Source organism: Cervus elaphus, chromosome 1 (assembly GCF_910594005.1).
Source record: "Cervus elaphus chromosome 1, mCerEla1.1, whole genome shotgun sequence".
NCBI lineage: Eukaryota > Metazoa > Chordata > Mammalia > Artiodactyla > Cervidae > Cervus > Cervus elaphus.
The window spans coordinates 23,430,599-23,452,288 of NC_057815.1; the positions used below are offsets into that span (position 1 = coordinate 23,430,599).

The 21,690-nt window shown below is 39.5% G+C and overlaps 1 protein-coding gene across 1 annotated transcript in view; it reads right to left on the bottom strand.

The window, feature by feature from the left end:
* ARHGAP42 (Rho GTPase activating protein 42) overlaps positions 1 to 21,690 on the bottom strand; it is a 314,057-nt gene that overhangs the window by 193,191 nt on the left and 99,176 nt on the right. The window contains exon 3 of the mRNA XM_043896938.1: positions 12,662 to 12,723. Within this exon, the coding sequence (XP_043752873.1) occupies positions 12,662 to 12,723 (62 nt within the window). The remainder of the gene's footprint in view (positions 1 to 12,661; positions 12,724 to 21,690) is intronic.

Here is a 21,690-nt window from a genome sequence, read left to right on the forward strand (position 1 = left end):
ACCACCCCTGGTGGCTCAGAGGGTAAAGAATCTGCCTGCAATGCAGGAGACCTGGGTTCGATCCCTGGGTCAGGAAGATCCCCTGGAGAAGGTAATGGCAACCCACTCCAGTATTCTTGCCTGGAGAATCCCATGGACAGAGAAGTCTGGCAGGCTACAGTAGTCCATGATATCACAAAGAGTTGGACACGACTGAGCAACTACACACACACACAACCCAATGGAAACTAGACAGGCCTCCTCCAGAAACAATGTCTGTGAGGTATGGAAGCAATGTTTATGACTCTCCAAGTGGAAGAACACTGAGGGAATGAAAGCACATGAAAGAGGCAAAAAAGCCCTCTCTTTTGAAAGAGCTGATGAAGCTAGCTATTCCTGGATCCCACACGCAACCCAGCCCTTCCCACAGATGACTGAGACATCCCACTGTCTTCCCTGCCAGTGTGCTGTCTGCCTTGCAAATGAGTGTCCTGAATGACACACAAATGACAGACTCCATCCTGAAGGGACACAGAGCATGTTGGTAAGAATCCACTAAGAGTCAGACTTCGTCTGGAGACAATGAGTCCTGATTCTAGGACAAATGGCAACTTTATGAATGTGCTGCTATTTTAAGTTAGTATTACAATTTAAAGTAAAATGTAATGAGCTATTGTATATTTACAAAATGTCACCATTGAAACTGGTTAAAAAATACATAGGATTTCTGTGTTATTCCTCACAATTGTACATGAATTTATAATCATCTCAAAAAAAATTTTTACACATTTTTAAAGTATAATTAAAAAAGCTTTCATTCTCTTTTATCTTGATGGTAATTAAACATGCAATTTCTTCTGTGAAGCTGAAACAACATGACTCTGTGGTTTAATCATGAAAACGAAAACCTTCTGCTCACTGAAGAGTATCCCAACCTCTTATTTCTGAGTATCTGTTTGGTCTGTCTACTGATATCTCCAAACCATCAACAGCTTTGTCATAACTTGCAAAACTTCCCCTCATGCTTATCTTTTACCTCTGGTTTTCTAGTCTAACTTATGTCTACTTAGGTTTATTTTCTTTGCCTTTTAAAATTAAATGCCCCATCCAGATCTTAAGACTTTGGGGTATGCTGCCAAAATGACTATACATTTACTATTTATGGTATCAAAGTATCTTTGTGCTTCTTAACTATGAAAAAAGAAGTCAAAACATATGGATGTATATAAACATAGTAAAGACTAACACATACCCACCTGTATCAGTGAAATATGATGACCAATCCCACAGAATAAATGTATTTTTGAAAATATGATATACACAATTGCAAGAATTCAAAGTATAGCCTATACGCCTGGGGTCAATGGCAAAGGCAGGAAGACGGGAGGACCAGAAATGGGAGGGAAGACATGGGGAGCACAGGTGCTAGGAGCAGACTGCCAGGAGCAGACTCTTGCAGCCAAACAACAAAACCTAACCCCAAAGGTGTCAGGGGTTAACTGCCAAAGCAGCAAAACTAAAAGGGATATATTCAACACAGCTTATGTCTTGAGAGGAAAAAAAAAATGAAAGTCTGTTATTCATGTATCCTATTTTAAATTGATGGCTTTTAAAATAGCACTATCTGGAGGAAAAGTTCCCCTAAATCCTTCCAGACGGTCAAGGTTAATCTTAAAAAAATAAAAGAGGTCTTGGGAAATAGGAAAGTATAAAGACTGGATGCTTACTGTCACGTATCCATTTACAAATCTTTAAATCTAGCCATTTAATAGACACCCATGACATACCAGCTGTGAGAATGGTGTCAAGCAAATGAAAGAAAAAAAAAGTATGCCCAAATGTTAATGAAAGTGGTATACGTAAATGCAAATACAGTTCAAAATCAGGGCTACCTCAGTTCCCTCTGCTGACTGCTAGCCAGGACAGCAGAACCTACAACAGAATACAAACCTTAATTTAACTACAGACGGAACAAGCTGCTCTTCTTCTGCGAGAGCAAGTACAGAGCACGACAGTCAAGTCTCAGCTTCCTGTCCTTTATCCCCCTTCCTACACCGTGTGCAGAAGCATGTGCAGAAGCGTGAACAGCAGGGAATGGCTCAAAGGCAGCCTGCCAGGACAGCCTCCCTGTCTGACACCTACACTACAACTATTTGAAGATCTTTTCAGAATTTTGACAGACATTTCTAATCATTAAGTATGCTAAGTCTTTTTCAGTTATGGAAGCAAAAGACATAATTCACAAATATGAACACTTTGAGGCATTTTCTGAAACCCTAGCAATTATTCTATTCAAGGCCTTCACATGAAATTAACAAAATTTACTCAAAGAAAGTTTATTGCCCTTTTAACCATAATGAAATAAGCTAAACAATCTGAGAAATGGTAAATGAGAAACTGCAATAACTTTCAAAGACACCTTTTCTTTTTCTGTAAAGGAGTAAATTTTTGGACAACCAAGGTAGTTTTCAGAATACCTGATATATAAAAGAAAAAGAATACAAAGCAGATCGGGCCTCTGTCCTCAAAGTGTTTAAAATTTAAGTAAAAACGAACACACAGGATACAACAGAACAGCGGGCTGCAGTCCAAAGGCCTGAAGTTGCGTTTGATGTCTTAGACTCTGTCACTCACTAGCGCATCACGTTCAGGGCCTCACTCACAGACTGAGCTGAGTTTCAGATTCTCAGAGGATAAGTAAAAATATATATGAAAGCACTTTGCACACGCTAAAAATTATAAATCAATACTGGAACTATCAGCAACACAAAATAAAAGCCACTGTCACTGCAGTCATGAAATCCTACCTTTTACTATTTCACCAAATAACTGAAAATCAGGGAAATCATGGGAAGCCTTACAATCCAATAAAGTGAAAAATTAGAACTCTGTACATGGAGAACATTGAGTTTTGGGTTTTTTTTTTTTTTTAATTTCAGGTGAAATCATTATATAAAAATGTTGGCATGCAGGTGAGCATATTTAGCTTGTTTTTAATAAACGTTAACCTAGGACATACCAGAAACATAGTCCATACTCATATATGTGGGATGTTGGCATTTATTTATCTGAGATAATGAAAGGAATTGGATTACTTCACAGACAATCGGACTTAAGCATATAACAGTATCAATGCCAGAAATTCAGAGACTAATCAATATCATCTACGGACAGCATATGTGCAATGCAAAACTTTATACCAAATTTTCCACTTAACAAAGGAAAATCTTGCATTGAGAGAAATAAGGATATGCAATTTCCTCAACATTTAAAATATACCTCAATTTCATGAATTCTTGGTTCAAAGGAGTGGGGAAAGACCTAGGCTCTCACATGTCAAAATGTAATGAGAAAACTGTCAATGGATTAATGAATTAATTGCCTGTTTAAATAAGAAGAAACTGAAAATCTAATTTCAAAACTTGTAACACCTGTGTTTCTTCCCTAATTTTCGTAAGGTACTCAACTAATACACCTACAGCACTTAATAAGCATTTCACATACTGTATTATAACATATGTTTGCTATTGTTATGCAGTTTTTAGTTTAAAAAGTCTTAGTTTGTACCCACATGGATTATGTGAAGGCTGTAAAGCCCAGAAGCCTGGGGTTGAACACTTGTGTACCACTTGTCATATGTGACTTTGACTTTTCTCCTCTTTAAAATGGATCTATAAATGACATACACCTGAGAGGGTTGCTTGCAGATTAAATTTGTGCCTGTCCTCAGTCATGTCTGTCTCTTTGCAACCCCGTGGACGGTAGCCCACCAGGCTCCTCTGTCCATGGAATTTCTCAGGCAAGAATACTGGAATGGATTGTCATTTTCTTCTTTCAGGGTAACTTCCCCACTGAGATTAGACCTGTGTTTCCTGCATTACCAGGAAGATTCTTTACCACTGAGCCACCAGGGAAGCCCTCTAAAGACTCATGTAAGAGACCAAAATCTTACATCAAGTAATTTATATTTGACACAATTTTCCCTTTTTTAATGCCAATCTAAAACTATTTTCATTCCTTTTGTAGGACTGATTATAGGGTTCCCCTGATGGCTCAGTGGTAAAGAATCCATCTACCAGTGCAGGAGACACGGGTTCAGTCCCTGGGTCAGGCCAATCCCTTGGAGAAGGAAATTGCAACCAACTCCAATAATCTTGCCTGGGAAATCCCAGTGGCTGAGTAGCCTGGTGGGCTACAGTCCATGGGATCACAAGAGTTGAACACAACTTAGAGACCAAATAACAACAACAACAGGACTGACTATGCTTTTTTAAAAAAAGTGTAACAACAAAATCAACAATGTATAACAAGGGACAAGTTTCAATACTCTTACAAAGGAAGTGATTATTAAAGTTATACATTTTCCCTTCTAGTATCTCATCTTTTTGCTGTTGTTGTTCCAAAAGATTGCCTAGACACCTAGCCCATTTCAGTAAAGTATTTTCATTGCCTAGAATAAAAAAAGATTAACATAGGCACTGAAGAGAAAGAATACAAATCCCAAGAAACTTGTCCACCACGGCTTGGCACTGGCCATGAGTGTTTGCCATCACGTCTACAAGGATTAAATCACGCGCTGCAGCAGCTGCTGACCTCCAATAGCCCCGAAGGGGTTTCAGGTGCAGAGCAGGACGAGGCACTCTGTGCTCCCAGAAACGGGCAGGACGGGTCTTCAGACAGTTAGATATTCTCAGGAGCTGGTTTTCTAAGCCCGGTTCTTGTATCTCCTCATCTCTAGAAAAACCCTAAAATCCTTCACGATGACAACTTTCTCGTGACTAGCAGCAGCTTCACGAGGCCAGCAGAAACTTCCTAAAAGATACACGTGCTTGACTGCATGTTCTCCCCCTTTAGAGAAATCACATATACACTGACCTTCCTTCTTCCTTTTTGGAACAGTCTCTCAGAGCTATCTGCGGGGCTGTCTCCCAGGCTGCAGTCCTCATATAGCCCCCAGTAAAACTTAACTCGCAACTGTCACGTTGTGTATTTTTTTTTAAGTCGACAAACCTAAAGCAAAATTTATAACTTACACAGGTCCAACGTAAATGTTAAATGTTGTGGGTAATAACAGTCAAAATAAGAGGTTTCTTACATTAATCAAAATGAAAACTATAAGAAACAAATTCACCTGCATAAATTGTTCATGATAAACACAAGCTACAATATTCCAAAGCTGCGGCTTCCTTAACTGGAGACAAAGATGGCTTTGTTTCCTTAATTGGAGACAAAATCTACATTGCTTTGCATACACATCCACACCCAAAACAACCAAACAACACATGTACACACCAAAAATTTTCTTTGTCAAGGTGAGAGACTGAGAATACCCAGAAAGTAAGGGCCCCAGAGGCAAGGGTGGAGGAACAGCATAGGGTGAACCAGATGAAGTGGAGCCTCTATCCTGAAAGAAGGTGGAAGCCACTGGTTCACAGCGTGGGAGTTGCTATTTATTATCACTCGACATCTCCACTAAAGCCAGGAGAATAAATGGGACTTTGAAGAAGCTGTCTAAACAGCCTTCTCCTGATTCTGCTACGGATCCACACCTCCTTTGCTGATTCTACCCCATCTGAACAAAACCTGGATCCTACGCTTCAGGGCTTGACCCTCCCACCTCATCTCTTCTGTCTACACGCTCACAGACTGGGTGAGCTCATACATTCCCTCAGCTTTAAACACTCTCAACATGTTGACAATGTCTAAATTTATATCTCCAGTTCCACCTGCTCCCCTGAACTCCAGACTCATATATCCATATGCTCCCTTGACAAGGCTACTTGGATATCCAGTAGGCATCTAAACAGATCCAACATTTAACCATTTCTTCCTCATCTCCCTCATCCCAATAAATGGCAACATATCCAACCAGCTACACTGGTTTGATTTCTAGCATTTATCTCCCTCAGATTTAATTTGTTGACATGTCTGTTTCTTCCCAGCAGAATGCAAACTGCGTGAATGCAGCTGTTTCTATTGTAATACCCAGGAACCAGAGGAGACTAGTTTAAACTGCATGGAAAATGTGGGCCCCCCACGAGGCACAGGAGGTGAAGTCTGGAGGAGAAAATGGAGGCTGTCATGAGAGGATATGGATCAGGATGCTCAAAGCAGAAGAAATGATGGATGCAAAGGTCTAAATTCAAACGAAGCTTGTAGAGAGACACACACACTAGAAGCAGAAAGAAAACCCAGCGGGATGGAGAACAGGAAAGCAGAGGAAAAGTACCGAGAAGGGAGGGATGGCAGGAGGCGGGCGAAGGAGAGTTTCAGAGCTTCTGGGAGAGGGGACGTTGGGACCAAAGGCCGACAGGAGAAAGGGTCAAATTCAGTGCTTCAAGAGAAATGACAAAGAGGAGGCTACCAAGATCTCTTCTGGAGGGCTTCAACTGAGCATTTCATTCTTCCCCAGAGGGGTCTCTGGATATGTTAATATTTGTTCATATTAATTTTGAACAGCCTGGGCAAAATGGTATCATTTGCACGGCCCAGTCAGCTGTGATCTGAAGTAAAATAGAGCAATTCCTATGGAAGTATGGAAATGGAAGAGATCTTACCAGGAAATTTACATGGCTGAGAATTCCCTCTCTGCACTGGGGATTGTCTCAAAATATTTCCACCAAGACATCCAATCTATGACATCTCTAATCAAAAGCATGGAAGTGCTGCACTCTGTAGGGGAAGATCCTAACATTTCCAATCAAAATGCACTTCAAAAAAAAAAAAAAGCCTATGTCATTAATCAATACCATATCCTGACTACAAGTATAAGAATTTTACTAAAGTCATTACAAAAGGCTATTAAATTATTTCTTACACTTGTGCTGTTAAAAGGCTGTTCTCTCATAGCCACTTGATGGCAAATGTCAAAGGACATCTTGGGGAATGTCAAATCATGGAAGATGGGTTTTTGAGTGAGAAGTATTGAGACAGGATAAACTATACCCACACAAGTTCTGAAACGGGTATTTTCAAACTTACTGTCCCTTTTTTGTTGCATTAAAATCATGCATTTTTTAAAAGATTTTTTTATGTGAACCCCATTTTCTAAAGTCTTTACTGACTTTCTTACAATACTGCTTCTGTTTTGTTTTGGTGTGCTGGCTGCGAGACACGTGGGATCTCAGCTCTCTGACCAGGGATCAAACCTGCACCCCCCTGCCCTGGAAGGTGACGTCTTGACCACTGGACCGCCAGGGAAGTCCCACAACTATGCACTTTAGGTTGACTTTAGCAGAATGTGCTTTTTAAAAATCCAATACTTGAAGTTAATAAAGAGTTAAGAGGAAGTTCCATGTCTAAAAACCAATGCTTCTTTAGCTCTTTCTCTGCAAATAGACTTTAGGTCAGCCGGATGATGTAGCCAGTGCCGTAAGTCATCAGAAGCAACAGAATTTGTTTAAACTGTTAAATGTCCTTTCCATCTTCTTGAGATTTTATTTTTGTTTAGTCACTGTTAAGACATGCATAGGTTTTGGTTAAATTCAATTTAATATATAAGTGATGATTTATCACCAAAAAAAGAATGATTAATTGAATTTATAATCAATTACAGAACTGCTTTACACTTTCGTAGTTCACTTAAAATATTTTACTTCCTAAATGAAGCTCTACTTTTTAAAATACAAATTCTTTGCGCAAAATCTGCTACCAGCTCTATCTTCAGTTACAGTTACACCAAATGTTTGGAAGTGTTGAGTAAATAATCCAATATTTATATTTATGTATTTAAAGGCTTACTTTTATAGAATCTTTGTACAAATACAATTTATTAGGTTTTCAACTATAGACACTTTTCTTCATTATTTTGCTTTTTTTAATCTCAGACCTTCTCTGAAACAACAAGTAAGGCAATCAAAACTGACAATGGGACTTTACTCATGAATACAGAATTCCCTTCTTGCCCCAATATGAGAGACACTGCTGAGGGCAGGAATAAAGATCCCTGAAACACTATGAGCTACAGGTCAATCTCCATCTCCACTGCTTATGAAATACAGTACCATATTCTTCAGCCACTGTTTCTTGGTTTTTTCCCTTCATTCTGTCATCATATTAAATCTCAACATCCTGCTCATAAAACATCCGAATGCCAGAGCTCAGCCTTCCTAATTTCTAAGGACTTTCTCTTTACTCAGCTACACCTTAACTTTATCACTATGCAAACCAGCGCCATGGCCAAGTCCACTGTTTCAACTCCCCCTCTTGATCACAGCTCCTTGTCTCTCTGTGATCCTAGGGTAGCCTTCAATACAATTAAGCCATCACGCTTGCCCTCTCTGCTTCCTAAGGCTGTCCGTACCCTCCTGCCTCAATCATCGCTCTACTCATATCATTATATACACAAACCCACAGCCCTGTAATCCAACACCATGTCTTCTGGGCCAACCACCCCCTGAATCCCTGACTTCCCAACTATTCTTACCGCTCACAACCCAGGGCTCTGGATATTGTTAGAAACATATGCGAAAACATGATCATCAATCTTTCCTGGACATATTCACAATGTCTAGCTTCAACGTCTCTTTATCCCTAGGCAGGAGTCCCTTTCCTCTTGTAGAAACTGCTCCTGGCTGTTCTAAACTATTTTTCCTAACTCCTCTCTCAGCAGATGACCATTTCTTCCTAACAGTATTATCCATCTGTCCAACCAACCAACTTCCTGTGCACAGTTCTGTGTTTTAGTCAATCCTCCTTTTTGTCCCAGCACAGAAGAGCTTCTCCCCTGATCCTTCCAGGCCTCCCCTCAGTGCGATAAGACATTCTCTTGGCTCATTTTCCTCTTGCAAGCCACAATACACTTTCACATATTCTTTATACATTTTCTAAAATTATAGCCCATGCTAGTTGACTTGAGGCAGGAGACAGATGGGCCTCCAAGCTAAGAAGCTGGTCTGTCCCCTGTGGACAGACACTCCAAATAAGCAGGAGCTCAAGAGGAGCTGAGCCCTGCCTAGATAAGAGATAAAGACCTTAGGAAGGTGATAACGATAACCCTATATGCAAAACAGAAAAAGAGACACAGAAATACAGAACAGACTTTTGAACTCTGTGGGAGAAGGTGAGGGTGGGATATTTCAAAAGAACAGCATGTATACTATCTATGGTGAAACAGATCACCAGCCCAGGTGGGATGCATGAGACAAGTGCTCCGGCCTGGTGCACTGGGAAGACCCAGAGGAATAGGGTGGAGAGGGAGGTGGGAGGGGGGATCGGGATTGGGAATACATGTAAATCCATGGCTGATTCATATCAATGTATGACAAAACCCACTGGAAAAAAAAAAAAAGAGATAAAGACCACATATTCTTCATTCTCGAAGTCAAGAAGACTTTACTGACCACGTACACACAGAAAGGGTCCTTGGAGGTCAAAGAGAGGGGGCATCGCCTCATAGTAAGTGATGTTGACCTAGCCTTACGCTGCCTCACAAGACTCCATCCTGGCTGAGAGAGGCGAGCACACACGGGAAGATCTGATGTAAACTAAACGCGGACTCAGGACCAAGCAGAACAGAGACCCGGAAGAAACGCCCCATCAAAGTGATCCCAACTACCACGAGGGCGTGGACCTCTCTCTGAGTCCACCAGTGTATCTAACCATACATACTCTTTTTCTAATAAACACTTGGCTCACTACTTTCCATCTCTGTATGGAAATTCCTTTCTACACAGCTGACAGGCCAGGGCCTTGTCACTGGTGCCTGGTGTCTAGTGGCTAGGATTCAGCTCTCACTTCTGTGACCCAACCTCAATCTCCACTGGTAACCAAAGCCCTGCTTCAAAGCTGCTGCAGGCTGAGGCCACCCAGCATCAAACTCATAACTCTCCTCAACTATTTGCACAAGATTTGACTTGCTCAACGCAGAACCCCAACTAACACAGGAGTTAGGGGCACTGTGGAATATCCACATGTAACTGATAGTTGGCCCTCCGCATCCATGGATTCAGCCGACAGTGAATCATACAGAACTGCAGCATTTAATATTGAAAAATATCTGCACATACCTGGACCCATGCAGTTCCATCCCATGCTGTCCAAGGGCCAACTATATTTTCCTGGCTCCCATGTAATTTCCAACTTCTTTTTTTCACCTCTCCTTAACCATTCTTTCCCACTTCCATCATCAGCTTGTGATCTGAGCCGTAAGTGCACATACTACCCACATCTCTCCATGGTACTTGAAATTCTATTGTGAAGCTCATAAAATTAGAGTGAAGATTATACTTAAAGCACTTGCAAGTCAAGTCACCTCCACAGACTGAGTCAGAGAGGATCAGTCTCCCACAATGACTGATCTCTACCTAGATTATACTGCATGGCTGTCTCTCTAATGGAACCAGACCTAAGGTAGGCTGATGTTTCCTGAGAAAATATGGTCAGCCCTCCTCCACAACATTCCTTCCTCGATAGTATCTCCCCCACATAGCCACCAAATTAATCTCTTCTAAATCTCACATCGATCCTCTTGTTCTATCAAAACCTCTGGCAATTTTCCCACAGACTATAAACAAACAACTCAAACACTCAAAGTCAGGGCTGGCTCAGTCTCTGTGGGGTTTCTGGGTGCTGGTGTGCACAAGGTTTTGTTTGAGCCCTCCAAGCATCTCTGGTGGGTATGGGGTTTGATTCTAAATGTGATTTCGTCCCTCCTACCATCTTGATGGATGAAGCAAAAGCTAGAATCCAACAAGACTGTTGAAGCTTGGCTGGATGAAGCATAAGTTGGAATCAAGATTGCCAGGAGAAATATCAATAACCTCAAATATGCAGATGATACCACCCTTATGGCAGAAAGTGAAGAACTAAAGAGCCTCTTGATGAAAGTGAAAGAGGAGAGTGAAAAAGCTGGCTTAAAACTCAACATTCAGAAAACTAAGATCATGGCATCTGGTCCCATCATCTCATGGCACATAGATGGAGAAAAAGTGGAAACAGTGACAGTTTTTCTTTTCTTGGGCTCCAAAATCACTGCAGATGGTGACTGCAGACATGAAATTAAAAAACGCTTATTCCTTGGAAGAAAAGCTATGACTAATCTAGACAGCATATTAGAAAGCAGAGACATTACTTTGCCAACAAAGGTCTGTCTAGTCAAAGCTATGGTTTTTCCAGGAGTCATGTATGGATGTGAGAGCTAGACCAGAAAGAAAGCTGAGCACCAAAGAACTGATGCTTTTGAACTGTGGTGTTGGAGAAGACTCTTGAGAGTCCCTTGGACTACAAGGAGATCCAACCAGTGAATCCTAAAGGAAATCAATCCTGAATATTCATTGGAAGGACTGAGGCTGAAGCTAAATTTCCAGTACTTTGGACACATGATGGCAAGAACTGACTCACTGGAAAAGACCTTGATGCTGGGAAAGATTTAAGGCAGGAGAAGAGAATGACAGAGGATGAGAAGATTGGATGGCATCACCGACTCAATGGACCTGAGTTTGAGCAGGCTCTGGGAGCTGCTGATGGACAGGGAAGCCTGGCGTGCTGCAGTCCATGGGGTCGCAACGAGTCGGATATGACTGAGTGACTGAACTGGTAACAAACAACAGAACTTCTTAGCCCAGCTCTTAAACCCTACATATGCTGCAAACTACCAACCACTCTTCTACTAATGCCTTCTAAGAACCTTCTGCCTTATTCTACAAATGTACACAGCACTTTCTCACCCTGTGGCCCCTGCTCAGGGTCACTCACATAAACCATGCCCTCGTTGTGGGATCTCCTTCAACCCAGACAACACTCTCCAGAAGTCAGGGCCACCTCGAGGACACCCTTCTCAAACTGCAGTTCCTCATCCGTGGGTGAAATGACAGCAAACTGTGCTGTTTCCCAGCACATTTAATTCACAACCTGACCATTTTATGTATGTGAATCTCAACAAGGTGGTGAGGCCAGCGATATCGAATATGATGTTTTAAGTAAGTCTGTAACCCTCACTGTAACTGACAACCAACATCTTTATCACCATCAACATTTATTCATTACGTGCCAGGTGCTTCGACAAAGCTTTACAGTGATCCTGTGGAGTATATATTACTATTTTTCCCATACACAAATAGGCAGCATGGTTCATAGTCAGGGGCCTACCAGAACTTTGAACACAATGGGTACAATCTGTGATTTGTATTCTTAATACATTTATATTAGTGATAAATGTATTACAAATAACTATGCTCTGATACTATTCATTAGTTAATCTGTCAAAGTAGAAAGTTTTCCCATTCTTCCCAGTCAAGCACAATCTTCTGAGCCTTCAAGACCCAATTCAAACGTCACCTCTTCAGAAAGTCTCCTGATAACACCCTGGCAAAGTTAGTTGCTCCTTCTGAGAACTATCTTTAATCCTTGTAATGTGTCTTCAATACAACACTAAGGTTATTTAGCAGACTGCTCAGTTAGAATGGGTTTCTTAATGGCAGTTTGTTCAATACTTTTAATTTTCAGAACAATCAAATGGAAAGTAAAATGAATGAAATTTATATCTGCTGGCCAAATAAAACAAAAAGAAATGGTATTATCTTATTAGCAATATTTGATCATCATACTCACAAATCTTTTCTGTAACATTCAGTATATGTATCATATTATAAAATGAGTTATGGCGGAGTGTAATTCAGAAGGTCTATTCTTTTCAGTATGTCCAAACAAAGCTTTATTCTTAAGAAATGCGGAAGAGACTTACCAGTCTTCTCCTTTCTTCTTCTACCGCGATAAGTAGTCTTGCGAATTCTTTTAGTGACTGAGCTATTTAAAAGATAAATTTTTTAAAAAAAGGCATTAACCTCTTTACATTGCCAGTATCTAATTGCACAAGAATAAACATTACAATAAAGATACTCATAAATTTGTATATATTCTGGGTTTTATGTTTCTATAAGCACAAAACAGTATATACAATGGATTTCAATGCCTAAAAGTTATAGATAAGAAACGGCTACAAACTGAAGCTTAGTACATATCAAGTATAATATTTTTTCTTCATAGGCTCTAGGGGAATATAGTTTATAAATTTAATAAATAAAATTTACACATTAACAAACAAAAGTATAGTACTGGAATCACTTCTAAATAAAATTTTTACAAATAATAAATTCATTAAATCTGAATGCACCATCTATAAGAAGCAATAAATCCAGTTCTATTTAGATGTATTATATTTAGTGAAAGTGAGTGAAAACCACTCGGTCGTATCTGACTCTTTGCGACTCCATGGACTTCTCCAGGCCAGAATACTGGAGTGGGTAGCCCTTCCCTTCTCTAGGGGATCTTCCCAACCCAGGGATCAAACCCAGGTCTCCTGCATTGCTGGCAGATTCTTTACCAGCTGAGCCATAAGAAAAGCCCAAGAATACTAGCCTATCCCTTCTCTAGCGGATCTTCCCAACCCAGGAATCAAACCGGGATCTCCTGCATTGCAGGCAGATTCTTTATCAACTGAGCTTCCAGGGAAGCTCACTATACTTAGTAGCAGCCAGTAATGCAGTCTCCCACTGACTTCTTTCTAGAAGCTCAACACTTATAGATACTTAGAAATGGATTCTCTATTCTGTCTTGCTGTATTACTCTCATATCCAAGGTACTTTAGACCTTTGCTACTCGGAGTGGTCAGAGGATGACCAGCATTAGTATTTTGGGAGCTTGTTAGAGATAAAAATGCTAAGACCTCATCCCAGAATCTGAATTTTAAAAGGATCCCCAGGTGATCCCTTTATACATTAAAGTTGAGAAGCATTACTTTAGAAAACTGAAAGTGTATTGCTGTGGTTTGCAAAGTATTCAGAAACTCTGGAAGGACAAACGAAGAAATAAAAAAAAAGTGACAACAGCATATTCTTTAAAAATGCACAGTGCTGTGAAAGATGAACTCAGCCACATTAATTTCTGTACTTTATACTTAATATGAATTATTAAGTAAAGTCAGAATGTTGGGAGTACAAAACTAACAAAAGAAATAGTGAATGCAAATTTTGTTTTGATTTAAGCTAGACCCTTCCCATTTATGTCTTTATTCTTTAGGCTCCCACCTCTTTCTTCATCCACACTGATAGTGAAAATACTGTGAGACCAGAAATTTAGTAATTCTAGCATAAAGTTTACAATAAAGGCAGGTGAGTAGTGATAATAAATCAAGAGTCTCATCAACAAAATTTTGCGAATGCTTATAAGAATGCTTTCTATTCAAGAATTTAAAATTACAAACTTGGATTTTTTTCTTTCTCTTTTCTCAGAATTACTAGGCTAACATTAACTAAACTGGTTTGAAATGCTACCCCTATGATAACTTCACACTGTATTTCATTCAGTTACCAGGACAGATTAATTTGATAAACATATGAATGGCCTTAGAGTTAAGTGTAACTTTTTTAAGTGTTTAGAAAATGTGATTTTAATTTCTGCAAAAATACCTTTAAATACTATACTATAATACATCCCAGTTTTGACAACAATAAGCTGAAGAGAAAAACATTTTATTAATACAAATAGACGATTTTAACTGGAGTGTGCAATAACATATTATATTTTTGTAACTTCAGTAAAAAACAAAGAAACAAAAAGTATCCAAACACCATCTGGCAACTATCTACTGCCAACTGAAGATCTGTTGAAGAATCTGGAAAGACAAGCCCAATAAAAGTTTGAATGGTGAAAGGTAATGTCATTATGCCTACAGAGAAAGAAGCCAAGAGACACTGGAGGCAGCAGATACTCCTGAGGTGAGAGGACAAGAGGAGACATAAAGAGTAGCTCAAAGTCTGAAAAGAAGCACTTTTCACCCCAGATTTTTAACTCAGTGCCTCCCAAACTTTTTAATAAGTATCAGAAACATACAAAAACAAAGAACCTTACCCTCATATGCTTCTTTTTATCAAAAGCTATTGGGTTAACACACTCTACTGAAACATGGGGACAAAACAAGAGCAAAGGATAGGAATTCTAGCAAATCAAAGAAGCAAATAAATTCTCAGGACAGTACAAAGCTACTCCAGAACAGCAGTTGTGCCAAACTTCCAGAGGCTCTTGTCTACACTGCAGCAACAGGTTAGAAGCTCCAGGAAAGATCTCCAGAGAAAGAAAACAAAGAACTGATCAATATCCTGACACATCTAAATACAATGAGAAGAAATTTACATTCTTTTTTTTTTTTTTAAGAAAACTCAAAGGCAATTATAGTCAATGATCAAAAATATTGAGGAGGGAAACATTCCGAAAAGTTCCAAAGCTTGAATTTGCTACATGCTAGCAAATATTTACATAGCATTTATACTGTATTAGGGAGTATAAGGAACATAGAGATGATTTAATATAGTGTGGGATGGTATGCACAGGTTATATGCAAATACTACAGGATTTTACATAAAGGACTGGAGCAGTCAAGAGTCTGGAATCCGGGGGCACCGGAACCAATCCCCTCCAAATACCAAGGAACAACTGTATTGACTCCTGGGAAAGCAAAGTGATACAGCTAACATGATCAAAATAGCTGAAATAACAGAGTTGTGAGTAATATGTACAAAGTCACTGAAATATAAACACTGACAGAGTCATTAAGAACAGGATACAACAAAAACTGGTTAAAACCAACTAACTCCAAGATGGTGGAAGATTTAGCTTTCAGGGGACCCTGAGCCTCATTATACACTCATTGTAATGAATTAGCATGCTAAGTGACACACCCACAGGTACCATGATAGTTCTGAAGCCAAAAAGCAAGCAGTGGCCCAATTCCTGGAAATCTCCATGCCCTCCCCAAAACTGTTAGAATAATCCGGCCCCTTGTTAGCCTATGAAATTACCCAGCCTTATAAAACTATCACTCCACATTTTGGGGCAATCTTGCCTTCTGAAACAGACCACATTCTGCCTGTGGAGTGTGTATCTCTCAAAGTAAGTGTGCTTTCACTTAACTAAGGCTTGCTCTTGAAATTTTTCCTGATGGAAGCCAAGGACCCTCACTGGGCAGCCCGTCTCAGGGACCTGCCCGAGACCTGGGCATGACCATCTTCTAGCACCCCATTCTCCTGCAATAGACCTTCTGTGGAATTAGTGGCAGGGACTGGTAGAAATGGAGATTGCTTGTTTTCGTTAAGCTGAAAATAAATCTGTAACTTCTCAAACAAAATTGCAAATAAAAATGCTTTACTTCCCTGCTAGCCAACACCACAGGAGGGCACAGATCATGTATTATTAATTTTCTCAAAGGGTTAAATAAATATCTAGCACACCGAAACCTATCAGCAGGTATTTTTGAAACACATGAGACAATAACTTAATGTTAGACTGGCAGGGGAACACTGTGTGTGTATTAGTCACTCAGTCATGTCCAACTCTATGAACCACATAGGCTGTAGCCACCAGGCTTCTCTGTCCATAGGATTCCCCAGGCAAGGAAACTGGAGTGGATCGCCACGCTGTCCTCCAGGAGATTTTCCCAACCCAGGGACGGAATCCAAGTCTCCTGCATCGCAGGCAGACTCTTCACCATCTGAGCCACCAGGGATACACCAGAAACTCCCAACTGGTCAACCCAGAAAACGTTCACCACCCCATGTAGCATGCCCTAGTAGTCCTGGGGTGTATTTCAGAATGATGAACTCAGAAGTCCAAAGACTTCCCCAAGGTAACTACTACTCAAAAATTGTGGAATTGTCTTAAATCAGATTTTGCTTACAAGAATCTGCCCTCAGTGCAGAAGATCTGGATTCGATTCTTGCCTGGAGAATTCCATGGAGAGAGGAGCCTGGCGAGCTCTAGTCCATGGGGTCACAAGGAGTCAGACATCACTGAGTGACTCACTCACTCACACACACACACACATGGAAACTCAAGTTCTCAGTTTGCTGTTGTATTTCCACCTCCAAACTTAATGATGCCGTTCTATATTTTACTTAAATGGTTTTCTGGTCTGCTTTCCTTATAAATACTATTTATAGGCTCAGTACAATAACAGTAGATTATAACGAGATAGTCGGAAGAGAAACCTTAACTTGTGAAAGCAGCTGCACGTTTGGCTCCTCACAACAAAAACTACTCGACTTCCAGCAATTTTCTGGGTCTGCCCCAATTAGACAATAACTTTTGTTCCCTCTTTTTCTTCAGTTGATTTTTTTCAGGGAAATGATTTCATAAAAATTAAGCTAAGATTGTTCTCTTTAAAGATTATAGTCCTAGTTCTATAAAATCAAACTGTTTCTTGGTCTAAATGAAGCTTTCAGGTTCACCTTTTGTTCTATAAGACAATGAACAGCCCAGGAATACTAAATATTAGTGATTTATTTCAGGAATTAGGGGCAGTGGCCAACTAATCTGTAAACCTATATCTAATGTTTTCCCTAAATCTTTATATCGTATTAGCAGTTTACTAAGCACAATATACCACAGAATGAAAACAGGAATTAACCATCCTATAAGGCAAGAATAAAGCAACTCAAAGTATTATCACGTAAATTGGGTTTTAGGAGAAGGGGCTAATGAATAGCCAGTCACTTGCCTGCCCCACTCTCAAAGTCTAACAGGTACCTCTGACACAAATCAGGCAGATCCAAGCTGCCCAGTGTACCCCAGCAAGAATCTAGAGGTTAGAAGCCAGTTATTAGAATCTCCAATGCATGGGACCCACAAATGCCTTAAGCAACCACAAAAACAAACCTTCTCCACCAGGCCCTGGGCACAATACATATACAAAATGACTCTTCCAACACTCATTACAGGGTCTTATACAAAATGGCTACTGATTTTGTGACTGCTTGAGCCACTGTTTTCTAAGATTTTGCTTAAGCAAAATCTGAAAATATTTTTTATTACATGCAAATTTCTGATACCCAAATATTTCTCTTATAATAAATTATTTATGATGCTCCATATTTTATTAATTTAATATCCACATAAATAAAAAACACTGCATTATCTGATTTAGGAGGTTCAAACTAACACTGAATATAACAGCTGGTCCTGTGACGCAGTGGTAAAGAATCTGCCAATGCAGGAGACTCAAAGAGACTTGGGTTCAATCCCTGGGCTGGGAAGATCCTCTGAAGGAAATGCAACCCACTCCAGTATTCTTGCCTGGGAAATCCCATGATGAGAGAAGCCTGGCAGGCTACGCTCCATGGGGTAGCAGAGTCAGACGTGACTGAACTACTGAGCACACACACCTGCAATTATAGATTCTGACCATACCTAGGTGGTATTACAGGAGTTTGATTTAGTGAGAGCAATATTCCAAAAATAATACTTAATACACAGTGGGCTTTCGATAGATGGATTTAAGGAAATATTCCCACCAGCTATTTTCTCTATAAGGAGAAAACATACCAACTTATTCTAGGCTTCATAAAATATTATGAAAAGAATAGGCCACAGACTGGAAAATTATGTTAGCTATTCACATTCTTGCCACCTGCATGAAGCTTTCCTGGCTGTATTCACCAGTAATAATCTTTCCCCTTCCTGACCATCTGGACTATGAGATTACTGGAAAGCAATCAAAATACAGCTTTATATATAAAATTTAACTTTCAAAAAATTACTGAGGTCAAGAACACTGCTATAGGTTTCCTTTTTATCTCTACAATGTGATATTGGAAAAACACTTTTGGAACAAAAGAAATCTATTACTCAGATGCATTTATGACAGTCCCAAGAGCATAAACATTCACAAAGATAACAGCTGAATTATACCTAGATGGTGAAGAAGTGTGATAATGTCTTCTATATTTACTAATACCATAAATTCTGAAACATTTATGAACTATCTAAAATATCTATTTCCTAACATTCTTTTCAAGAAGCTTAAATTCATCCTCCTATTTTAAACTGTGGAAAACTTGTTCAGAGTCTGGGAGTAAGAATGAGTGAGAATAAAGAAAATTAGTCCTTGTTATTGTTGATATAAACTCCACTATCTTAAAAACTAAGCATTATATTCTATTAAATATTTCAACAACTTAACAGCTTGGGCTTTACAGACTTCACAGCTAGAAGAAATGAAAAAGCATGTCTCTCCTGCATCTAATCAACATTTATATTATAGTCAGACAATGATGTGCTAAGTATTTCTTCTAGGAGTCTTTCCTCAAACCTAAACAACATAAACACATACTCAAAAACAAAAATACCAAAGAACAGATCACAAATTCAGTGACATACAGAATTATGTACACAACACATTTTTCTCACTTTATTAGACTGAGCAAATCACTTATGAAGTTCAGATATGCTGATGAATAGAGGGAACTGGGTTAGCAGTAGGATTTAGACTTGGATAAACCAAAAAGAAAACATGAAAACCTGTAAAAGTCTATAAAAGTCAGACTGAACCAATGCAATCACATTTTGTAAGTCCAGATGATGTCCCAGTAGTCACTTGACTTTTCTATTTGGGTGTGAGTGGGTTCTGTCAAGCTTTTTCTCTGGGACCGACTTTTCATGAAGAATAGCAGCAAGGCAGTAAAACATCAGTACTGAGCTGAGGCTGTGAGCCAAAGCAGGTGAATCCGTCACATCCTTCTGGGCCACATGGAGAAAAATTAGAGCAGAATCAACCTACACAGCCAAGGGACACCCAGCACTACACAAGCATGCAATGATCTAACCGGGTATCACATCAGCAGTTCCCGGCTGGAACTCCCACTGAGGGAGTTTTAATTGTTTGAACACTAAAAAGATCAAAGGTAGCATACTGGCTGAAGTATTCAATGGAAAGTTTTGTTGGTTCAGGAACAATTTAACCCATAACCAGAACAGGCACATGGTCAGTCTGTGGTATGTCTGAATAATAAATACTGTGTCTGCAAAACAGACAGAGTGATATAAAAAATGACACCGATTTTCCCACCAGATAGTGTAACAATTAATATCCCTACTGATGGGCTGTCCACTCTGTCTGCAATACTGGCATTATTTGCAACCACAAATTCTAGCTATTCTTTTCTGAAAGCCGCACATCAAATAAGATTTTTCCACTCCATTTGTGGCTTCAAGCTCCAAGGATGCCTAGTTGCAAAGTCAATAAATTGCTTCCTAAACCAACAGAAAAAAAAGTCACAGGCCCACTGTGGAATTCTGGCAGGTCACTATAATATACCCCAGTATTCAGAGCAACTGATCTTTTTTCTAGTGCTTCACAGGCCTGTGGCATCCAAGGTCTCATGGAAACACAAGCATATTAGTTCTCTTTGAGGTAACTGAACTGGGTCCTCCACAATGTCCTCCAGGAGGTTAGTGTTTTCTTTAATTGCCAAACACATCAAAAAACAAGATTAACCTTGAAAACAAGCCCCTCTAAATTAATTTAAACATGCATTTAAATTCTTTTGTCAATACACCCTACCAATGCATCCTTGTGTAGCATTGTATTCAAGTGAATTACGCTTCAGTAAATATGAGACGTATCAAGTTAGAAAAGCATAGTAGATATTATTTTAGTAATAAGAAATTACTATCACTGTGTAATTTTTTAATTAAGTATTAAAGAACAGGAAGAAATGCAGAGCCTGCAAATGAAGACAGTTATAAAATTAAACTTTTATCTGGTTGACCAGGACTCTGCACAGTTAGGAACCGCCTTGTCTCTGCTTCTCCGCTTGTTCCATTCTGCCATCAGCTGAGCCATCACCCACCTGGGCAGCACTCGGATGCCGATGCAGATGCCGAACAGGCTCAAGGGCAGAATCCTCACTTTGGAATCCACTGGCTTAATATCAAGTGATTAAGTGATTAAGGAATCAAGTGATTCCTGCTTTCTCTTGTTTCTGTTGATCCTCTACCAAAGTACCCAGATTTTTGCAGGGGTTATAACCAGTAATACAGTCTCCTTTTAAATTCCGGACTTCTGATCCTAGCGCCTCCCTCCATACTTGGGTTCAGACATTCCTCGGGTCCCCAGGCACTAACCTCTGGTAGACTTTGATCAATATGGGTCCCAACTGTCACTGCACCTTTGGGCTGAGATTCAAAACTTGTGGCCAAACTGTTAATCTTTGACTCTTTTCTGTTCTAACCAGATACGCAGTCTGGCTTCGCTTCTCCCCACTGGTTTAACAGCTAAACTGAAAAGAACAGTACCTCCTGTGAGCCAGGGGCTTCACCCACAAACGAAAGCTACTGCTGCTACTATTGTTATAGATTGTTAAGGTAACGACTAAAATACAGGAGACTTATGATGCCAAGATGAAAGTCACAATGGATGCACAGAAATAATATTCTAGACTATACATAGTCTAGACATAGTCTAGTCCTTCATACAGTCTCTCTGAACAGGAATAAGACTTTTTAGTAAGATCTGCTTTACAACTGTCAAACTACCAGGAGTTTGAGAATTCTAATATTTTCTCTCTATACAGACAGATGATGTGGATATATAGACAGGGTTTGGTATTTCATATAACAAGATATAAAGTAAGTAACATTTAGATATAAAGCAAATAATAATTAGATATAAAGTAAATAATAATTCACATAAGTCCAAGTTTTGGCAAATAAATACATACAAATACAGAAAGGCAGCCTTTCACTTTTGCACAATTCCAAAATTTGATTCCAGCTGCTTTCTCTCACGACTTCATCACGCTACTCATTACTTCAAATGAATTTCGTCTGAATCCTAGTTAAGATTTTTTTTTTTAACTAGAGATTTTGTGTTGATACAGTAAACATTGTTGTGCATAACACAGTCTATAAGTCACATATATTCATTTAGTTTTCTTTCCAGGC